Genomic DNA, 24,224 nt, shown 5'->3' on the forward strand with positions numbered 1-24,224 from the left:
ACTACCATTGTGTGTGACAAATACAGAACAGGGGACATGAAAGCTCACCTGAGACATCTGTCATTGTTCCAGAAAGTTGTTCTGCTGTGAAAAAATGTCACCCATACAAATCTGCGAAGTTTTAAAATATGCTGATTTATTATCGATTAACTAATCTATCAAATCCAAGTTACACACAGAGAAACCATTCGGTAAAGCTCTTGTCGTTTCCTTGTTTTAAGCTGATTTCTAACTGTAATTATATTAATGACTTGAGTTACTGAAAGGGTTTAATGATTTCTCATACATGCTAAAGTTCTATAATAAAGCAACAATTGATCTAGCAGAATTTTGTAAAAATCATTTCTGTAAGTTTTTTTATCAGGACCTATGCTGTGTCACTTCACTCCTGCTTGCCAAATAAATCTTCTATGAAAGCTATGTAGTTGATGCTCGTCACTTTCTTAGTTGGAAATGCTCCACTCCCAGCTTTGTTAAGCTGAAACAACAAACAGCAGGAAGCAAAATTAGTTCAGGTTCTACACAGGAATTCAGCAAACAACTATACAATCTATACTCCCCTGATCTGATCATACCTTTATTATAAATCACACCAATTTACCTTTCATTTTTGGTGGCTGGCTATGGATGAGTCCATCACGCCAATGCAAGTGCATTGAAGCAGAACTCCTCTTTGGCCACATGAAGGCTGTAGGTCCCACCCCAAATCCTGAGGGTGAGTTAATTTAAATACTTGGAGCAAAATGCTCAAATCTGTTAAATCCTTTGTCTGAGAAACCATGACCAATCCAAGGGCCTCAACAGAACGTGCAGATGCTCTCAGCTGGTGAGAGTCCCATCGAGGTGAAGTACTCACACTCACCCCCTTCCCCACCAAAATTTCCTGCACATTTCACACGGGACAAATTTCAGCACCCATTAGGCACCTGCCCATTCTCCACCCTAGAACTTAATTACAATTTTTGCTGCTGCTTTCCTTTGTACAAAGTGACAAGATAGACAGACGTTCTAATAAGAATCATAGATAGAGGCCATCATTGGTACATTCTATAGACAACAAGTTAGTGGGAAATGTGCAGAGGAGCAAATCTGTGAGGCAGTTAAAGAGAAGTGCAAAATTATAGATTAGTTATAATGCAGGACATTAATTATTCTAATATAGAATGGGATACAAATAGTAGGGTAGGTGATGGGAACAGGGGAGTGGGGGAAAGAGTTTCTGAAGGGTGTTCAGATAAATATGAATGATCTGTATGATTCGGGTCCAATAAGGTAGAAGGCATTGCTGGCCTGATTCTGTGGAATAAGCTGGGTCAAGTGGATCAAATGTCGGAGGGTAATATTTAGTGGATAGTGCTCATAGTATCATAGGATAGTTATGAAGCCATCGAGGATGATAATATTTTCCTCCCGAATGTGCCTTCTCAAATCCCACTTCACCTTCATTTCACCATCTGTAACTAAGAATCAATTTACCCGAGTAGTACCCCTTCTGGATCATAAAATAAGCAGTAGCCACATAACTGACAGTTTGCTACTGAAATTATCTCATGAGCCCTTAAATTACGCTATTAGAATTAGCCCATACATGGTCAATGCATTTGCTTTTATTTTAATATAGACATTTAAATAACTGAGTAATGCTTTGGCCTAAAAGAACGGAATGCAAAATTTCAAACAAATTCATTAAGTATTTGCACACTGGTAACCCACAGTATAATTTCAAGGGGTTGAACTTGTGCATTATTCAGGGTACATTGACAGCCATTTTCCCAGATCCATGACATTACAAATACTGAGGAAATGCTTGCCACTGTCTATTTTCTCACTGCCGCGTCCTGCACAATTTTCATGAAGATGAAAGCATTGTGCAATATATCTCACAAATGAAATCTAGATTTTTGCTGATTCTACAGTTATGTAAAACAATTATAAAGTATTGCTGTGATTATAAATTAAACCTGTTAACGACTTGTTTAGCCAATTAATGTGGGAATGGCATGGTACTGTAGCTTGTTGTTTTAAAATACTTCATTCTCCATTTAACTGATTTTTAATGTTCTTTTTAGCTAAATTTTCATTCACTTCATCCCTATTCTCTTTTATGTTTCACAGTGGTATAGATTAAGTTGATGTGTTGCTACTGAGGTCAGAAACACCTCAATATTGGAAACATTTAGCAAATCAAGTATCAATCATGGAGAGAAGATCAGCTGATGTACATTGATTTATAAGCAAGTATTCCATGTCCAGATGAAATGACGATAAATAGTGGAACACTATCAAATCAGCACTAACTAAAACATCTTTACTCCCGCTCATGATTTTTTCTGCAACTTTAAAGTGATGTCCAATGTGACTGGCATAATTTATCTTCTGAATGCCATAAGTATGAGGCTCCTGAGGAATTACATTTTAAAAACACAGTGGACTGTATTTTACCAGGGTTGGAGAGGGGTGCCCAAAATGGTAAGGGAAGGCGGGGGGTGTAGTGCCCATTGCCTTCCTGCTGCTGCTGGCATTTCACCAGCAGTGGGTGGGCCCTCCACCATGTGGGGAAACAGCTTGGTGAAGCCTGGGAAGCCTCACTGTGGACTTGAGGAGGGGTCTCATTTTCAGGTTCTTTGTAGCCCACAGTGGGATTCTCCCAGAGATAATTATGACCCTGGCAAGAACGACCCCTCTGCCCTCACCAACATGTCTGCCCCCACTTCTTGCCAGGACCTTCCCACTTACTGGCTGGGAGGGTGGCTTACTCCCATGGTGTCCTCTCTGCTAGGGTGGCGCCAGTGAGCTGCCAATCCTCCAATTGACAAGCAGCTCTTAAGGGTGGCTTCAATCCTTTCAAGGAAGAGGAATCTCTACAACAATTAATTAGTTACCGGATGGCTAAAAATGTAGCTGGAGGTCTCACAAATGGCCAAGGTGGTGGTGTTGCCCCACTCTTTTGGGCCAGTTGTCTGGGAGCTGCTGCACGGCCAGTGGGAGTAGGAATATATCAAGAATTGTTCTTTTTGTATTCATCTTTGAGATGTGAGCATCACTGATAAGGCCAGCATTTGTTGACCAACCCTAATTTCCCTTGAAGGTGCTGTTGAGCTGCAGTCCAAGTGGTAAACTTGGAGGGGAATTTGCAGATGGTGGTGTTCCCATGTGTCTGCTGCCCTTGTCCTTCTGGATGGTAGAAGTTGCAAGTTTGGAAAGTACTGTTGCAGGAATTTTGGCATATCACTGCAATGCATCTTGTAGATGGTACACATTACTTCCACTATGTGACAATGGTGGAGGGAGTGAATGTTTAAGGTGGTGGGTAGACTGTGGATCAAGCAAACTATTTTGTTTTGGGTGTTGTCAAGCAACTTGCGTGTTTTTGGAGCTGGATGCCTCAGGCAAGTGGTGAGTATTCCATTACAGTCCTGACATGTGCCTTGTAGATGGTGGATAGGATTTGGGAGGCAGGAGATGAATTAGTTGCCACAGCCTCTCTCCCACTTAGTTGTGTTTCTGGTCAATGATAACCCCCAGGATGTTGACAATGAGGCATTCAAAGATGATACTACTGTTGAATAACAAGGGAAAATGGTTAGGTTCTCTCTTGCTGGAGAGAGAAACATAGAAACTAGAAGCAGGTGTACGCCATTCGGTCCTTTGAGTCTGCTCTGCCATTCATTTTGATCATGGCTGATCATCAAATTCAATATCCTTATCCCCCCTTCCCCCATGTCCCTTGATCCCTTTAACCCCAAAAGCTATATCTAATTTCTTCTCGAAGTCAGGCGTATTGGCCTCAACTACTTTCTGTGATAGTGAATTCCACACATTCACCACCCTCAGGATGAAGCAATTTCTCCTCACCTCAGTTCTAAAAGGTTTACCCCTTATCCTCAAACTAGGACCCCTAGTTTTGGACTCCCCCACCATTGGGAACATTCTTTCCAAATCTACCCTGTCTAATCCTGTTAGAATTTTATAAGTTTTTATGAGATCCCTCTCACTCTTCTAAACTCCAGTGACTATAATCCTAACCAACTTAGTCTCTCCTCATATGATAGACCTGCCATCCCAGGAATCAGCCAGGTAAACCTTTGCTGTACTCTCTCTATAGCAAGGACATCCTTCCTCAGATAAGGACACCAAAACTATACACAATACTCCAGATGTGGCCTCACCAATGCCCTATACAATTGCAGCAAAACATCCATGTCCCTTTACTCAAATCCTCTCGCTGTGAAGGCCAACATACCATTTGCCTTCTTTACTGCCTGCTGTACCTGCGTCCTTACTTTCAGCCACTGATGCACTAGGACACCAAAGTCTCGCTGAATGTCCACCTCTCTCAATTTACATTCATTCAAGTAATAATCTGTCTTCCTATTATTGCTACCGAAGCGGATAACCTCACATTTATCCACATTACACTGCATCTGCCATGCATATGCCCACTCACTCAGCCTGTCCAAATCACACTGAGGCATCTCTGCATCCTCTTCACAGCTCACCCTCCCACTCAACTTTGTATCATCTGCAAATTTGTAGATAATACATTCACTTCCCTCTTCCAAATCATTAGTATATAATGTGAACAGTTGGGGTTCTAGCACATATTCCTGCGGAACCCTACCCCAGTCACTGACTGCCAATCAGAAAAGGGCCCATATATTCCAATTAATGTTTATTGCTTGGCACTTGTGTGGTACCAATGTCACTTGTTACTTATCAGCCCAAGTCCATGTTTTGCTGCATGTGGGCACAGATTGCTTCATTATCTGAGGAGTTGCGAGTGGTACTCGATGCCATGCAATCAACAGGCTATATCCCCACTTCTGTCCTTCTCAAACATATAGGTACTGCTTGGGGAGAGTATTAACCTTTACATCCTCTTGGAACTTTGTAAATGAGAAAGTATTTATTTCCAGTAAAGCAAAATAGATCAGCAATCTAGTAATAGCAGTATAATTTTTATTAGTATTTCGACATTGGGAGACTGCAAAACAATTAGATGCATAATATGTTACATTATGAGTCCTACCTGCAAAGGAAACGTTACTTCTACAGATGGTACAGGATTTTCTCGCCAGTTCAAGCCTAAGACAAGGTTCCGGTACGCCACTTGTCCATCAGCACCTAGAAAACTTAAATTGTTTTGAAATAAATGTGGTAAGACAATAGGAACAGAGTTGTATTCTTATAAAGTATAGCGTATACTCTCTGGCCTCACACCATCTGTTCCCACCAACCATTATAAGTGACTTCAAAGAAATTATTCCCTTAAATAACAAATCTGAAGTGTACTCCACAGTTCCCAGACTGTGAGATATTTTCTCAAACCTGCCACACTGATTATGTGAGCATTATTTCAGTTAGCATAGTGTCTCAACTTGAAAGATAAGATTTTATCCCAGCTCTTATTTGCAGAATTATGGCTAACCACAACAACAGATGGGGTGAAATAGCACAGACATTAACAACAATAAATGCAGCAAAACTTATATAATTAGGCTATATCTCTCCAGTACATGGTGGTGCAATCTGTTGGATCAGCAATTTGCAGTGTTACATATCAGAGGACTTTGGACTCTTTATCCCACATGCCACTAATCCATGTTGCAATTGGCTGAGCTCCAAGTGGCGGTCAGACACTTGCCCATAAAGAGAAAATCTGAAGCAGGCACCTTTAGGCAAAACTCATGTGCCCCCTAGTGGCCCGTTCAGAGCACCTTCAGCAGCTCCTCCACAATAAGTGAGTGGCCTCCATGTGGATATAAATTCTCCAGCAAAATGTTTCATTCACTGGCATGTGATCCTGTCTCATTTACTATTCAGGTTGTATAATTATCGCATCAGTAGCACTTACAAATAATAGTTCCCAGCTGTTTGTGCTGAGGTGCAGAACACACAGATTTAAATTACTGGAAGTTAAACTGCCATTTACTTTCCCAAAAGGTACAGATCTATGTGCTCCTTCCTTCTGATACCCCTCATTTTCCACTAGACACAATGTCATTGCCAAAAGAACCCAGATGTTGAAAAGGTGTGTTGCCAGAAGACCTTTACCAATTAACAACAAGCCAAGAGTCCGTCAAAACTTTCCAGAGTTTAATCCGAGAGCAACCAAATATCATTTTGCTTATCACCGAGAAAAGCCGTGATCACACTTTGTACCATCTGTGCTTGGTGAGCAGGTCAAAGGACTGTCTGTAGCAATACAGGTGACAATCCCGAAACTGGCTGGACCCCAATTTGCATATGAATTTTAGGTTTGTCTGTTTTGGGCACAATTTTTTTTCTCAAATTCTGAAGTTGCTAATGCCTCATTTCACCCCAAATACGAGCATGAAAATTGACTATCATGCATGTGGAATCCTATTATAATCCTTACAATGTCCTAATGCAAACTATTCCCGTTGCAATTTTTCTCTCTGGAGGGTTAATGCTGTTATCACACAACTGCGATAGATAGACAATTTGTTAACGATTGCACATAACAGAATTTCTATTTGTTGAATAAACCTACTTTGAAATAATTTCATCAAGAACATCATTTGGTATAGGCAGCTGGAAACCTTTCAAAATATTTCTACTTTCCTGGACTGGTAAGAATCCAGTTCTGTTAAAAAAAAAGGGAAAAACAATTAAATAGTCATGACTTGCACACTTGAAGAATACAATGGCGAGGCCAGCTATCGGTATAGTTAAGGAGAAAAACACACATGAAAAAACTTGGTGCTGAGTTTCCAAATTTTTTTCAGAACTTGTGCTGTGACATTGCATAATAAAAGGTGGAAGAAATTTGCAATTTAGTGCTGGACATTATTTTCCTGGGTATTTTTAGCAATGCAAATCGTGCAACCATCAAGGTTCCTTCCTCAGTACATATACATAGGAGTTCAAGAACATAGGAGCCTCCCAGATTATTGCTACTCCCACAATCACTGTAACTTTATACAAAAAATGGTTTAATAGCTCCTTATGTCAAAACAGACAAAGATAAGCGAGTAGTTGCTGAGATGAAGAGGGTATTTTTTTTTAAAGATGTTCTCTCACTTTTTTGATAACTGACATTTGATTTAATTTTAATATAAAACTTTCATACCTTCCCAGAATTTTGATCCATGCAACCCAAAATCTACACTCAAATCAATTTTAGATAAGAGATAATTATACACTTGATGCCATCATCATGGAGGAGCAGATGCAGCAGCAATGAATACAGGTCAGAAAAATGCATGTAAAGTAATTCTTCAAGGACCTCTCTGAATAACTGCACGTGAGACAACTGCACCTTCCCAAGGATGATAATGGACTCTCTGCCATCTTCATCACAAAGATTTACATGTTATTCTGCTACTGCAATGGCTTCGCTTGTGTTAACTGAGGTGACAACAGCTCCCCAACTGCTTCAAATCCTTCCAGGTAGTCATCAGATGCTTGGAAAGGTCATTGTTTGTGGCCGGTGTATGTGTTGTGGAAGGGAGAACTGGCAAACTGTTTCCCTCAGCTATGCTTCTCCTAATCTGAACAAAGAATAAAGAAAACAAATAAAAATGCAGCACAGGAACAGGCCCTTCGGCCCTCCAAGGCTGTGCTGATCATGATGCCCAAACTAAACTAAAAAAAAAACCTTTACTCAATCTGTATCCCTCTATTTCCTCCCTATTGATGTACCCATCCAGATGCCTCTTACATGGTGCTAATGTGCCTGCTTCCACCACCTTCTCTAGCAGCACGTTCTCCTGGTAAAAAACTTCCCCTGCACATCTCCCTTAAACTTTCCCCTTCTCACTTTGAACCTGTGCCCCTTTGTAATTGAAACTTCCACCCTGGGAAAAAGCCTCTGATTATCCACCCTGTCTATGCCTCTCATAATTTTGTAAACCTCTATCAGGTCTCCTCTCTTTCCAGTGAAAACGATTCTAACTTATTCAACCTCTCCTCATAGCCAAACCTCTTGAGACCAGGCAGCATCCTGGTGAACCTTCTTTGCACTCTCTACATAGCTTCCACATCATTCTAGTGTGGTGACCAGAACGGCATGCAATAGAATTCTTCATCCATTGTGATTGTGTATGGGAATAGTTACTCAGAGTAGCAGCAGAATACTGCTGCTGACTTGAAGTGATTTGATGTTGTATTAAGGTTATCTGTTAACTTTTGTTAGTAGGATAGTCTGATTCTTAAATTGTGATATATTGAAATACAAAGTGATGCCACCATTGTATGGTTTCACAACAATTCTAAGATGATTGGTCCTGACCTGCTGAACTAAGGAGGAACCTTACGGTACTGGCAGTTTTAATATGCTTGTGAGAATCACCTAATGCAGAATGTCTACAGGGATGCCAGAAATAGTCCTGTAGAAGAAAATGGGTGCAAAATTTATTCACCCCCATTTTTGGGTGCAGAGGCCATGACTTGCAGAAAGTCCAATCAGAAAGAGGTGCACCAGTCCCTTAAGGTAGCAGGAGAGATGGATAAAGTGGTTAAGAAAGCATATGGTATACTTGCCTTTATTAGCTGAGGCATAGAGTTTAAGAGCAGCGAGGTAATGCTGGAACTGTATTAAACATTGGTTAGGCCATAGTTAAGGTATTGTGTGCAGTTCTGGAATCCACATTATAGGAGGGATGTGATAGCACTGAAAAGGGTGCAGTGGAGATTTAACAGGATGTTGTCTGGACTGGAGTGTTTTAGATATGAAGAGAGATTGGATTAACTGGGGTTGTTTTCCTTGGAGCAGGGGAGACTGAGAGGGCACATGATTGACGTGTATAAAATTATGACGGACATAGATAGACAGGAAGAAACTTTTCCCCTTGGTGGAGGGATCAATGACCAGAAGGCATAGATTTAAGGTAAGGGGCAAGAATTTAGAGGGAACGTGAGGAAGATGTTTTCACCCAGAGGGTATTGGGGAATCTTGAACTCGTTACCTGAAAGAGTAGTGGAGGCAGAGACCCGCACAACATTTAAAAAGTATTTACATGTGCATTTGCCAAGGCATATAAGGCTATGGACCAAGTGCGAGAAAATGGGATTAAAATAGTTAGGTGATTGCTTTTAACCAATGCAGACACAGTGGGTCGATGGGCCTTTTCTATGATGTAGATCACTGTGACTGGTAAATCTGCATTTGTTAGCCACTCCTAGCTGCCTGGAGAAGGTGGAACTGATGCCACACATAGACTAGACCAGAAAGGGGCGACAAGTTCACTTTCCTGAAGGATGTTTGTGAACCAGTGGCTGCAATTAGCCATAATATGCTTGGGTTAGGTACATGCAATCAGATAAGTTTCCCACTCCTAGTACTTTCACTGCTGGGAAAATAGTGGTTAGCACTGCTGCTTCACAGTGCCAGGGACCCGGGTTCAATTCCCGGCTTGGGTCACTGCCTGTGCGGAGTCTGCACGTTCTCCCAGTGTCTACGTGGGTTTCCTCCAGGTGTTCCGGTTTCCCTCTCACAGTCCAAAAGACATGCTGGTTAGGTGCATTGGCCATGATAAGTTCTCCCTCAGTGTACCCGAACAGGCGCCGGAGTGTGGGGAGTAGGGGATTTTCACAGTAACTTCATTGCAGTGTTAATGTATTCGTTTGTATTCGTTGGAATTTAGAAGGCTGAGGGGGGATCTTATAGAGACCTATAAGATAATGAAGGGGCCAGATAGGGTAGAGGTGGAGAGATTCTTTCCACTTAGAAAGGAAGCTAGAACTAGAGGGCACAGCCTCAAAATACAGGGGGGTCAGTTTAGGACAGAGTTGAGGAGGAACTTCTTCTCTCAGTGGGTGGTAAGTCTCTGGAATTCTCTGCCCACTGAAGTGGTGGAGGCTACCTCGTTGAATATGTTTAAATCACGGATAGATGGATTCCTGATTGGTAAGGGAATTAGGGGTTATAGGGATCAGGTGGGTAAGTGGAACTGATCCACTTCAGATCAGCCATGATCTTATTGAATGGCGGGGCAGGCTCGAGGGGCTAGATGGCCTACTCCTGCTCCTATTTCTTATGTTCTTAATGTAAGCCTACTTGTGAAACTAATAAATAAACTTAAAACTTAAAAACTTGGGTGCCTGTGGATTTGTCCTAATTAGTCTTGATCGTGATGCAATTCATGATCAAATAGCTCACCATACTCACAGGCTTATGTTTAAAAACTGGGCACCTGGTTGAGGTAACAAAGGTAATTCGTGCCCATGAACTTACCATGGGAGAAAAAAGAGGGACAAAAATTGGCTAAACTAAATTTCAGCAAAGCGTGTATGGAATTGTCCCATCCAATACATTTGTAAATGTATTTGGCCTCGATGTAATAAAATTCTGTCATTATTCTCTCTTATTTGGTTCTGGTTGTTTACACTCTTGCTATAAAATTTCAAGTAAATATTTGAGGAGGAACAAAATAGTTAGATAATTTATAGATGAATTTCATGTAAAATCGCAAAGTTAAAATGTTGCTTTGATATCAATGATCTAGAAAAGTGTAAATATTACTTCTATGAATCTAATGAATTGATTTCATAAACAGATGAGATATTTACAGCCCTGTATTTTAGGATTACTGCAGGCAGAATCTAACTTGAGGAATATGGATAATATAGTTAAATATTACAAAATCTCGAGAAGAATACTAGGAATTCATGCTGATAACTGACATTGTTGCCTGATATTAATTGCTACATTTGTTACCTTTGTCGATCCTCATACATGAAGGCCTCAGATATTTTGACAAAATCTTCAAAGGCATTCTTTCTCAATGCCTCTTGGACAACGTGCAGTATGAGACAAATGTCTGTCTTTTGCTCTTCACGGATGCTATAGTAACGGCCTATTGTCATGACTTCATGTTCAGTGAGCAGGCCTTCTCCGATCTGAATTATAATATTCCTGTTTAGAAACAAGGAAGAACTAAATTCTTACAGGCAGTAATAATCATCTATAACATATTAAAAATGGAAATAAATGCAAACGTTCAAATATATTGCATCTGTAGGTGTTACTATATACGTAATGTTACCTGACTAACTGATAGCAATTAGGCAACGAATAACATTACATACCATCTTGCTCAGCAATCAGGAGTGCAGAAGCATTCTCCTTCAGCAAAAATCACAAGGTATAACCCCCCCATACAAGTCCAAGTAAATAGAAAAAGAACAATAAATAATCATTGTACAAATGTAGTCAAATTTCATAAATTCAAGTGTTATCATTAAAAGTCAATGGATGGTTAATGTGAATGAGTAGGTAATCAATCTAAGAAATGAATATGAAAACTGGGCAAAGTTTTCAGCTGATGGGATTCTCCTCATTGTGGACCACAGTTTGTTCAGAATTTCTGAGACTCTTTTGCTGAAGTTAGGTTAGACAAGTGGGAGAATCTCCATAGAAACTATCTTTACCAAGTCATTATCTCATCCAAAATGTGAGAAATAATACATAGAAATGAAAATTCCATCCATTTTGTCTTTGCACATACTCTCACATGCACTCTTCCAGATATTCCAATGGTAAACTGATACATTTTAGTGTGACAAAGTCAGATACAGATTAAGTTTTTAAATTTTACAAAGAGAATGTGCAGAGTGGCAACGTAAAATAATAAACATAGGCATTAACAATGTTAGTGGGCTTGCTTAACTTTTTTTCATCAGGGCACTGAGAATTGGAGTTTAGAAGAGTAAGAGGTGACTTGATTGAAACATATAAGATCCTGAGGAGTATTGATAGAGTGGATGTGGAGGCTAGTTGCCAAGGTGTGTTTGCGAGACCGAGGGTGTGTGTGTGACATGTGTGAGAGAATGCGATTCTGTATGTGAAAGAGGGAGTGTGTGAAAGAGAGACAAGTGGCCGGGATTTTCTGCCCTCCCACCCCCTCCTGGTCCCGCTGATGTCAATGGGATTTCCCATTGAATCCACACCTGCACTACCGGGAAACACACAGCGGCAGTGTGCTATCAGTGGACTGGAAGATTGACTGGCATGAACAGCCAGAAGATCTCGCCCAGTATGTTTGAGTCAGAGAAAGAGTGTGAGAGAGAAAGAGCATGTGTGTGTGCGCAAGAGTGTGTGTGTGCGTGTGTGTGCGCATGCGCGTGTGAGAGAGAGAGAAAGTGTGCGAGAGAGTGTGTGACAGAGTGCATGTGAGAGAAAGTGTAAGAGAAAGCATGGATATGTGAGAGTGTGCTGCTTGATAGAGTGTGTGATACTGTGTGTAAAAGAGAGAGCATGTGTGAGAGAGAGTGTGTGTGAGAGTGTGTGTGAGAGAGAGTGTGAGAGTGTGTGTGAGAGTGTGTGTGAGAGAGAGTGTGAGAGAGTGTGTGTGAGAGAGAGTGTGAGAGAGTGTGTGTAAGAGAGAGAGTGTGAGAGAGTGTGTGTAAGAGAGAGAGTGTGAGAGAGAGTGCATGCTGTTTGAGAGAGAGTGTATATGGAAGGGAGAGAGAGAATGTGGGAAGAGAGAGAGAGTGCATATGTGGGAGAGTGTGTGTGTGTCGAGAGAGAGTTGAAAAATTTAAAACTGGGGGATCACTGTTTAAAAATAAGGGGTCACCCATTTAAAACGGAGATGAGGCGAAAACGTTTCTCTCAGAGGGTCATGGGTCTTTAGAACTCTGTTTCTGAAAAGGTTATGGAAACTGAGGGCGAAATCTTACCAAAAATCGGCAGTGTTCGTTCCGGCATGAAAAACAGAGTTTTTCCAGTCAACAGCGCTGGTGTGTTTTCAGGCTGAATCTTATGCCTCATTGAAGATCATTTTTATGCCCATGAGTTTTATGCTGCTCCAGTGGCATTTTCGCTCTGACTCACCTGCCCCGCAACGACTTAAATGCTGCGAACACTGGAGAACTCTATTTAAAAGGCTCCCCAGCACTTGTTACAGAACGACTGCTGGAGGGAGCAGCACCATACTTTTTGGACAGGGCCCTCACAAGGATGCTGGATAGAGTGGAGCAGAGGTGAGACACACTCTGCCCCTGCTCCAGGAGACTGCCTTCCAGCAGGATCACCACCCCCGCTTGGGATGCAGTGGCAGCCTGGTCAGCGCACGCACATTCCAGAAAAGGATGAGGCAGCAGTGTCAGAAGAAGATGACTGATTTTCTATGCTCAACCAGGGTAAGTGAACCACCTCCAGTCTCCCACTGGACCCTCTCGTACACCCCTTGCACCCTCAACCCTGCTGCTATGCTCCTCACACTCCAGCTCCCACCCAAGCTCCAGGCCTGCCACACCTCATCAACATCTTAAATGTCAACACTCCCACCTACACTCTTCCTCTTTGTGTCATTGCAGGACAAACTGGAACACAACAGACTTCAGCAGGTGGAGCCAACTGGAGTCATGCCTAAGCTCCAAACTCTCTCACATTTTGGGGAGCGAGCCCTCGAGCTGGCCAGGGGTGAGGAAGATCGTGCCTGCGCTGCTGGTGAATTGAGGGCAGCAGAGAAACATGAAAATCCTCAACACACATGCTGTCATTCCTCAAGTCTCAAGTGAGTAACCAATGTTCCTCCATAGCCCCTGCAATGCACTGATGCCATGTCCCTTCATGAGGATGGTCCAGCAGAACAGACTGGACCATCCTCGTGCCTCCAGACCGACTGGATCACAGTAGTTCAGAGGGGAACTTCTCCAACCCCGCTGCTGAAGAGGCATCATAGCTGTCACCTACAACCTGCACCAGCGCAGATACTCACACCTTAGTGAGCAGGTTTCTGAGTCACTCGCGGATAAGCACCTCACAGCTGAAGATCCACAGCAGGCGGAGGCAGGGATGTCCCAGAGAACCGGCATTCAGAGGGATGCTGGAGCACAGGACTCTGCTGAGCCCCTTGCTGATGATGTGTCCCTGAGCCCGGTCATCCCACAGCTGCTGGAGTTGCAAAGGCAGAGTTGCGAGGATCAGGAAGGGTTGACTGCAGGATTGCCCCCCACAAAACACACGGACCATCGTGTTGTGAATACTGTGAGAAAACATTGTTGGTTGATAGCAAATACATATTCTGGAGCTCACCTGAAATCATTATAATTTATTATGCCAGTTCGTTTTTGATCATGGGCTGAAAGCATCCTTTTTATTTCAAGGGAATGTAAATCCCCAGTTGTTTTAAGCTTGGTCAGAATTGTGCAAATATTAGCCTTTTGGTACTAGTGCAAAAGAAGTTTAGAAAAAATTAAGATTAAATCATGGAATAAAATAAAGAGTAAAAATACTGTGAACGAAACTATTACCAAATTAGAACATTAACACTTGTTTTTTCTGTCAATTTAATGGTTAATGCCTTTATTAAAGCAACAGCTAAAGTAACGATATACATTCCTTATTGTTTTTCTGTTACTATCACAGGCAGTAATTTTGAAGCTTTGAAGTTCATGGCTGATATCATTATTTGCTTATTATTCCTGATTCCTTTACTATTTTGATTCATTCTTGAGATGCCCATGTATCTGAAAGTGCCGGAGTTATTGCCCATCCAGGACAAAGCAGCCCACATCCACAAATATCCATGCCCTCCACCACCGATGCTCAGTAGCAGCAGTGTGTACTCTACAAGATACACTGCACCAAAGATCCTTAGACAGCCAAACTCACGGCCACTTCCATCTAGCAGGACAAGGGTGACAGATAAATGGGAACACCACCACCTGCAAGTTTCCCTCCAAGCCACTCACCATCCTCTCTTGGAAATATATCACTGTCCCTTCGCAATCCCTGGGTCAAAATCTTAGAATTCCCTCTCTAACGGCATTGTGGGTCAACCCACAGCATGTGGATTGCAGCGATTCAAGAAGGCAGCTCATCACCACCTTCTCAAGGGCAACTAGGGATGGGCAATAAATGTTGGACAGCCAGCAACGCCCATGTCCCATGGTTGAATAGAAAAATAGAACAGTGAGTGTTGGGTAACTTACATTGCACATAATTGTGCATGCAAATTCATCTTTTGTTCTCCAGAAAAAGTAGGATGTTTGTATCTTTGTTCGGTATGATATTGGGTTTGAAATACAATCAGTTCTACATGTCCTATCTGGTTCTCCATTGTTATGTGACCTCTACCAAATGGTAGCTCCCAGCCATCTTAAGATCAGTTCAATAAAGGCCTCTCACTATGAAGTCACTGATGAAGCATTGCAGACATTAAACAATACTCTTTCCTAACACCATGCTTTTCCTGGGTGTCTACATGAACTTTTATATTGCCTTTTCTAGTTTTCCCTCTCGATACCACCTGAGGGCCCAGACTGAAAGAATTATTTGAGTCCTTATGCCATACTGAGAGATCGTGATCTGAAATGGATCATGTCATAGAGTCATAGAGGTTTACAGCATGGAAACAGGCCCTTCGGCCCAACTTGTCCATGCCACCTTTTTTTTAAACTAATCCCAATTGCCCGCATTTGGCCCATATCCCTCTATACCCATCATACCCATGTAACTATCTAAATGCTTTTTAAAAGACAAAATTGTACCCGCCTCTACTATTACCTCTGGCAGCTTGTTCCAGACACTCACCACCCTCTGTGTGACAAAATTGCCCCTCTGGACACTTTTGTATCTCTCCCCTTTCACCTTAAACCTATGCCCTCTAGTTTTAGACTCCCCTACCTTTGGGAAAAGATATTGACTATCTAGCTGATCTGTGTCCCACATTATTTTATAGACCTCTATAAGATCACCCCTCAGTCTCTTACGCTCCAGAGAAAAAAGTCCCAGTCTATCCAGCCTCTCCTTATAACTCAATCCATCAAGTCTCGGTAGCATCCTAGTAAATCTTTTCTGCACTCTTTCTAGCTTAATAATATCCTTTCTATAATAGGGTGACCAGAACAGCATACAGTATTTCAATGTCTTGTACAACTTCAACAAGATGTCCCAACTCCTGTATTCAATGTTCTGACCAATGAAACCAAGCATGCCAAATGCCTTCTTCACCACTCTGTCCACCTGTGACTCCACTTTCAAGGAGCTATGAACCTGTACCCCTAGATCTCTTTGTTCTGTAACTCTCCCCAACGCCCTACCATTAACTGAGTAAGTCCTGCCCTGGTTCAATTTACCAAAATGCATCACCTTGCATTTGTCTAAATTAAACTCCATCTGCCATTCGTCAGCCCACTGCTTATGGCTGCTGGTCCCTAATTAGTTTGTGTACAGCTAGTTACAGGAAATCCCATACTATTAAGGTAGCAAAAAGAAAATAAAAAGCAACCAAAGTAACACATCACCTACTTCATCTGCATTCTTCTCCATGTAACAGAAAGTATACTCATCAGCATCCACCAGACAAAAGTAGTTGCCATAGAGGCAAAGCTTAGCACCAATGTAGAGATTGTGCTGAGTAAAGTACTCAGAAAGCTCACTCTTATAAAGTTCCTGGCCAGGTTTTTTAATTCGTGTTCTTTCCAAAAATTTACCACCAGGAATACCTGTAGAAATAACCAATTTAAAACATTGTATTTTTAACAATACACGGTTGTCTCAATATTGTGAAAAATGCTAATATGGATTTGTAATTACTAATCAACCAGGAGACATATTTAAAGAATCTTAATAAGAGTTTTAAATCAAACAGCTGGAACATAGTATTATCAACACTGAGATCTAAAGTGATAAACAAAATTCAGTCCAAAGCAGCTAGTGAATCTGCTAGACTCAAACAGTACAGTACAGTCGAGGAAGTGAAAACCAGCCACTGAGGCGAAGTTCTGACAGGCAATCTTGGATCAGGACTGACATCAGCTACTGGGGTATTTCTGTGTTTCTCTATCCCTCTCTGACTTGATCAGGATAGTGTGGATGGGGTGTAGTATACATAAAAGTCTAAAGTTTAAAAAAAGTTGACTTGCACGATATAGCTTTGCATCACTAACTGCAGTTAAACTGAAGAACGGCTGCTTTGAGTGAAAATTTGGCAAGGATAGCATGATTTCATTATTTAGAAATTTCACTATTTTGAGTATTGAATCCAATTTGCTGTGTATTCAAACAGGGCCATAAATGTTACTTAATCATATGAATCATTGGTCCTGAAAAATCCTGTAGACGTCAGTACAAGTTGATGGAAAATTTGAAACTCCAAGAGAAACAGGGCCAGATTGGCTTTCATGCCATGAACACCACTTCAATAACAACACAGGCAGAAATCCAAAAACACTGCTGTGTGAGTGGGTGTGAGTTTGTGTTAGTGTGTGGGGGTAAGGCGAGTGAGAACCCCGAGGCTGCGAGTGAGCAAGACATACAATCACCGGCGAGTTCACTATTTCAGATCTTTCCTGTGCCTCACCAGTGACCTCATCAGGTTTACACCCATAGCGGGAGTAAACCTGCTTTACATACATTTGAATAGATTTTAATATAACTAACCCCCCCCCCCCACCCCTCCCCCCCCCCCTTGACCAGATATTGACCCCCTCGCTGGTTTACAACAGGTTCATCTAGGCTATGCCAACATGGTAGTGTCAACCTGTGCCAAAAGGCAGGCCTCAGTGGGAGCCTCATGGGAGGGGGGGGTGAGTGCAGGGGGGGACTCATTTGGTTGTGGTAGTGGATGAAGGAACTGAGGATGCCAGCAAAGGTTGTTGTTGGGGTGGGGGGTGGTGATGGGTGCCAACTCGGGCTGTGTTGGGGGTGGGCGGGAGGGGGGGGGAGGCGGGGGAAGAAGGGACCAATGATCGAGTGGGGGGCAAGGTTCACTCAGGTTATGACGGGGCATCACTTACAGAAGGCGTCCCGATCTCTGTGCAGCCGGGTTTTGCCGGCATATTGAGGCCCCGCCCCCTCTGCATGACGGCATGAAACATACCCTCTTGATTATTTTTAGCAGAGTGTGGTAAGATTGGAGAGAAAACTGGCATGCTTCTGTAAAGAGAAACACTCCAATTTTCTTCCAGAAACTGCACTCTGCCATTTTTTGGTAAGATTTAGCCCATCATATTTAGAACTTGTACATAAGAACATAAGAACATCAGAAATAGGAGCAGGAGTAGGCCATCTAGCCACTCAAGCCTGCTCCGCCATTCAATAAGATCATGGCTGATCTGATAGTGACATGCACGTGTGGATTATATAGCCACTACTACACAAGTTAAGTCATAACCACAGTAAAATTTTACCTGAGTTCACAGCAGGAGGTTCAAAAATACTAATGGTGTCATCACTCAGAAAGTATGAGAGCACAAATTTCCGTTCACTATTGATTTGATCATCCGTAATCAGTCTGGCACTGAACTGTAGCACATTGCTTTCCAATCCCTGTCTAATAAAAGATTATGTTCCCAATCAGACACTGAAGGAATCATTTTTGATCATATTTCAAATTATATAATACAAACTACACAGGATATATTATAAATTAAAGAGGCATTTAACACAGGGGTCAGAGTGATATAGAGAGATAAGCAGGAAATAAATTTAAAATGCTAAGTGCAGGCTCCAAAAAAGACTTGTAGGTAGCATAAAGAGAATTGGTAAAGGGAAACAGTAAATTATTTAAAGAAAGGATAGAAATAATTTGTGATGAAAAGGGAAATCTCTTTACGAAGGATGATGAAATTTTAAAACCTTTTCTATGTTTTAGTAGTAGGTTTTGAGTGCGCATGGCCACAGCATGTGCCAGGCATTGGGATTATGCCCTGATTTGGGCACAGTCCAATTTCTAGACCGTAATGCCCTTAATTTTCATGTTTAAAATCTTGTCCCCTGCCCCTTTAAAGTTGCGTTAGATCTCAGTACAACAGCTGGATGGTCTTTTATATTCTTACTCATTTTTCTACATACATTACTCAGTAATGAGTTAACAAGACTGGAAAATAATTGCAGTTGCAGAGTTATTTGATTTGCCAAATAATTATTTCATTCACTGAAAAAAAATCCTAAAGCCTGTCTATTGCAGCATACAACTTTTATTTAAATGATTCTGGTTACTGACATTTCTGGAAAATAAATAAGACATTAAAGTGTGCAATAAGCTTCAAAAAGAATAAAATAAAAAGAAGAAAAACATAGTTGGGAAACTCGTTCGTGTGGCATCACTTCATTGAAATTAAAGAGCACATTACGGGCCCTGGAGGTAGTGGCCAATACATTGTCTGCCTTGGGGAAGCAATCTAGTCTGTGCATTTTTTCAAACCATTTTTTCCCTTAGATGTACAAGATTTATATGAATACCATCTAATTCACCACCCACAGAACCTCGATATTCTGAGATCTGCCATTATTTTTATTATCATGCAGTGATAGCAAAGAAAATAAATGTTTACATGAGCAGAGGTTAAAAATACTCAATATATCTTAGCGAAAGAACTGAAAGGGTAGAAATGATAAGCAGTAATTCAGTTCTGCGCTCCAAAAGATGAAAAATCCACTTATTGTTCATATTTTCTGAAGTCCTCAAATGGACAACAGTCTTGTATACTGCATTTAGTCTCTCAGCATTTGCCTTACCTGTCCTTTTCCATGAATTTCACTATGTTACGTTGTGGAGCTTTGGGTACAAGACTCAGAGTTGAGTTGAAGGAGTCCTCCTCTGATCCAAAGCCATTGTATGGAGGGATTTGTCTTTCAATTTTAGTGGTTGGTTTTGACTTGTATTTGACTGGTGTGAAGTCCACTGTTAATTAACAGAATGAAAAACCATATTTGCCTGGTTATTTTACAACTAATATTAGAGATTCTTTCGGTGCAACAGGTAGCAGAAACACCTTTATTTCCAAACATAATTTGATAAGTTAAATATTTTGTGAATAATTCGTAGATAATACGGTTCCATTTTCAATAAACATCAGATACTAGTTAGTGCTTGAAGCACAATTTCCTCTGGATTGTGATAAGGAATATAAAATAAAATGCCCTAAATTTGCATAGACTGCAGATGTCCATTGTTATTCTTGTAACATGTACTTAAATGACACAAGTGACCTCCTAATCTATTGCTGCATAAATCTATGCTGCTCACTTCCAATGGATAGTATATTAAGTAATACTAATAGAATTCAGTTTAATTAATCTGTAGTTTCACCCAGGTGTGTAAGCAACAAACTTTAAAATGTACACAAAATGTACACAAACCTTCCAAGTCATCACCACTGACACATTAAAGTCCACTTTCCTTGGGAGGCATTAGAAGAGGGGGGGTAGAAACACCTGAACTCCCACCTAATCCCATCTGCCAGCACTTGGCCCAGAGCCCTGAATATATGATGTGCGAAGTGCTCATCCAGTGCTTTTTAAAGGATGTTAGGCAACCCACCTCCACCACCCTTCCAGGCAGCGCATTCCAGACTGTCACCACCTTCTGGGTCAAAATGTTTTTCCTCACATCCTCCTAAACCTCCTGCCCCTCACTTGAACCTATGTCCATTCGTGACTTCAACTAAGTCACCTTGGGGGAGGTGGCTAGATGGGTGGAGAACTGGCTTGGTCATAGAAGATAGAGGGTGGTAGTGGAAGGGTCTTTTTCCGGCTGGAGGCCTGTGACTAGTGGTGTACCGCAGGGCTCTGTATTGGGACCTCTGCTGTTTGTGATTTATATAAATGATCTGGAAGAAGGAGTAACTGGGGTGATCAGTAAGTTTGCGGACGACACAAAACTGGCAGGACTTGCAGATAGTGAGGAACATTGTCAGAGGCTACAGAAGGATATAGATAGGCTGGAAATTTGGGCAAGGAAATGGCAGATGGAGTTCAATCCTGATAAATGCGAAGTGATGCATTTTGGTGGGAATAATGTAGGGAGGAGCTACACGATAAATGGAAGAACCATAAAGGGTGTAGAGACGCAGAGGGACCTGGGTGTGCAAGTCCACAGATCTTTGAAGGTGACGTCACAGGTGGAGAAGGTGGTGAAGAAGGCATATGGCATGCTTGCCTTTATAGGACGGGGCATAGAGTATAAGAGTTGGGGTCTGATGTTGCAGATGTATAGAACGTTGGTTCGGCCGCGTTTGGAATACTGCGTCCAGTTCTGGTCGCCACACTACCAGAAGGACGTGGAGGCTTTGGAGAGAGTACAGAGGAGGTTTACCAGGATGTTGCCTGGTATGGAGGGGATTGGTTATGAGGAGAGATTGGGGAAACTGGGGTTGTTCTCCTTGGAAAGACGGAGGATGAGGGGAGATTTAATAGAGGTGTATAAAATTATGAAAGGCATAGATAGGGTGAACGGTGGGAAGCTTTTCCCCGGGTCGGTGGTGACGTTCACGAGGGGTCATAGGTTCAAGGTGAAGGGGGGGAGGTTTAACACAGATATCAGAAGGACATATTTCACACAGAGGGTCGTGGGGGCCTGGAATGTGTTGCCGGGCAAGGTGGTGGAGGCGGACACACTGGGAACGTTTAAGACTTATCTAGACAGCTATATGAACGGAGTGGGAATGGAGGGATACAAAAGAGTGGTCTAGTTTGGACCAGGGAGCGGCGTGGGCTAATTGTTCCTTGTTTCTCGTTTCAAGGCTTCATTCTATGATCATCTTGCTGGTGCCAGTACAGAGCGAGACTGCGGATAGTTGGGAACCTGTCTCGGGGGCAGGGAATTCATATGGTGTTCGTGGAAGTGGAAATGACTAGGGTTGGGAAGCATTTTCCGATCAGGGCCATTGTGATCTCCTGGACTCGTTTCGATCGCCTCAGGGGGTCGGAGAGGAATTTCCCAGATTTTTTTTCCCCATATTGGCCCTGGGGTTTTCACTCTGGGTTTTCGCCTCTCCCTGGAGATCACATGGTCTGGAATGGGGGGGTGGGGGTGAGTTAATAGGTTGTGATGAACAAAGCATCGTAGCTGTGAGGGACAGCTCGGTGGATAGGATATTGGTATGTAGATAGGCTGGAAAATTGGGAGGGGATCCTGGATTCAGGATTCAATCCTGGACCGGGGAGCGGCGCGGGCTTGGAGGGCCGAAGGGCCTGTTCCTGTGCTGTATTGTTCTTTGTTCTTTGTTTGTTCTTAAGGGGAACAGCTGCTCGTTATCCACTCTGTCCATGCCCCTCAGAATTTCTTCGTCTTCTCCCTTTCTACCTTTTCAGACAAGTCTAATTCTCTTTTGGATGCCTTGATTGAAGCTGCCTCCATAACACTCTCAGGCAGTGCATTCCTGACCCTACCCACTTCCTGCATGAAAAAGTTTTTCCTTTTGTCGCTTTTGCTTCTTTCGTCAATTACTTTAAATCTGTGCCCTCTTGTTTGTGATCCTTTCACAAGTGGGAACAGTTTCTCCCTATCTGCTCTCTCCAGACTCCCTCATGATTTTGACTATCTCTATCAAATCTCCTCTCAGTCAGCTCTTCTATGAGGAAAACAGTCCCAACTCCTCCAATCCATCTTCATAGTTGAAATTGCACATCATTGGAACTATTCTAATGTATCTTTACTTCACTTTCTCCAATGTTGTCACATCATTTCTAAAGTACGATGTCCAGAAATGGAGGCAAAGTTCCAGCTGAGGCCAAACTCATGTCTTATATACAAGTTTAGCAAACCTTCCTTGCTCTTGTCCCCGTTCCCCTCGCTTCTGGATTGTGCTTGACTTTACTCTCTAGCATTGACCCCCATCAGTGTTTATTTAATCTGCAGGAGGGTAGATCACTTGCATGGGTTGGAGGGTGCGTCCTGTAGGTTGCTAGGAAGCCCAGTACCTACCTATTGAAGGGAGGGAGAGGGTAAGATGGAGGGTGGGATGAAGTGGAAGAAGGTTTGATCATTGCCCCTTCTAACTCCACCAATAGTGCACTGCTGCCTCACAGCGCTAGGGACCCGGGTTCGATTCCTGGCTTGGGTCACTGTCTGTGTGGAGTCTGCACATTCTCCCCGTGTCTTTGTGGGTTTCCTCCGGGTGCTCTGGTTTCCTCCCACAGTCCGAAAGATGAGCTAGATTAGTTACTTAATAACTATACCATACTTAATACTCCATACTTAATTCTCCCTCAGTGTACCCGAACAGGCACTAGAGTGTGGTGACTAGGATATTTTCACAGTAATTTCATTGCAGTGTTAACATAAGCCTACTCGTGTCACTAACTGGTCAGACCCAATCACGAGGAATCAATCTGCCAAAAAAGCTTTTCAAACATTTTTAATTCTTTGGAGGTACAGACCGCTTGCCTGGTCTGGATTCCATCAGTGTGGCTCATGTAAGCCTTGACTCTTTCCCTTGACTGTCATTTGCCTTTTAAGGGAAGGCTGGAAGTCCCAACAATTATAAAGGTACTCTGGCTCTATAAGAGTTTAAGTTTGAAGTAAAATTAATGTCACTGAAACATCATTTAAGGAAACAAAAGGATTTCCAGTGATGTCACAATCCAGGCAGCTTCTTAACACTTAACATTGTGGACCATAAGAAAACAGTGGATAAAATGAAGATAAAATGAAGATTCAGGGGGTGATCTTATCAAAAAATTTCTAAGTGCCGAATGAGCGTGAAAGTGGGAGAGAATTGCATTGATCTTTTGGGTGAACTGCCAACCACAATCATAGAGCACTTAGGAAAAGGAGCCCAGATGTGATTCTTGCCAGCAGCAGAGGTGCAGAGCCTATTCTCACTGGAAAGCCGGCTGCTGAGCTCTCGGGGTGTCATCACACAGGCGACTGGATCTCCCAGCGCACTGTGTAAACCGCCCACACCACGCCATTGCTAACCTGGACAACGCACCCCCTTCCTCCCAAATGCCACCCTGGACATCACCCCACCTCCCCCCGATTATTGCCCCAAGCATTGCCCCACAACCCCGATTGCTGCACCAGACATTGCCCCACCACCACCACCGATCACTGCGCCGGACATCGCCCCTGAACTACCAATTGCTGCCCGGACATCGCGAGCCCCCCCCTCCCCCGATCACCGCCCCGGCCAATGCTAATCCCCACTTCCCGATCACCGCCGCAGTCGATTCCCCTACCCCCGATAAAGAGTACCACCCCTTCCTTCCACTCCCTCCATGGATACCCCTCCAGCCTTCCCCCAATCATGGCTCCCGCTCTTCGTCATGGCCCCACCCCCTTCAGGCCCCCCACAGGCCCTGCTGCTTTAGGAATGCCCAGTGCCCAGAGGGCAGTGCCAGAGTGCTAGGCTGGCACTGCCAGCTTGCCCAAAATATTTAAGGAGCTTTCTTTGGTCTCAGCAAACAGTAGGGTCAATCCTACCCACCAATCCACCTACTACAAGCGGTCCCAACACTGCGGCATCGGCATCTAAAACAAAACTTCAAAGTTTTTATTGCCATGGGCCTCATGATATCTGTC

The 24,224-nt window shown here is 42.7% G+C and overlaps 1 protein-coding gene across 1 annotated transcript in view; it reads right to left on the reverse strand.

The window, feature by feature from the left end:
* Window positions 1-382: 382 nt before the first annotated feature.
* Window positions 383-24,224, reverse strand: part of efhc2 (EF-hand domain (C-terminal) containing 2) — a 52,257-nt gene continuing 28,415 nt past the window's right edge. The window contains exons 8-15 of the mRNA XM_078231882.1: window positions 19,436-19,601; window positions 18,106-18,248; window positions 16,223-16,419; window positions 14,006-14,139; window positions 10,682-10,879; window positions 6,515-6,607; window positions 5,030-5,132; window positions 383-478 (exon numbers count right to left, since the gene is read on the reverse strand). Of these exons, the coding sequence (XP_078088008.1) occupies window positions 383-478; window positions 5,030-5,132; window positions 6,515-6,607; window positions 10,682-10,879; window positions 14,006-14,139; window positions 16,223-16,419; window positions 18,106-18,248; window positions 19,436-19,601 (1,130 nt within the window). The remainder of the gene's footprint in view (window positions 479-5,029; window positions 5,133-6,514; window positions 6,608-10,681; window positions 10,880-14,005; window positions 14,140-16,222; window positions 16,420-18,105; window positions 18,249-19,435; window positions 19,602-24,224) is intronic.

The sequence above is a fragment of the Mustelus asterias genome, chromosome 17 (genome assembly GCF_964213995.1).
Source record: "Mustelus asterias chromosome 17, sMusAst1.hap1.1, whole genome shotgun sequence".
Taxonomy (NCBI): Eukaryota; Metazoa; Chordata; class Chondrichthyes; order Carcharhiniformes; family Triakidae; genus Mustelus; species Mustelus asterias.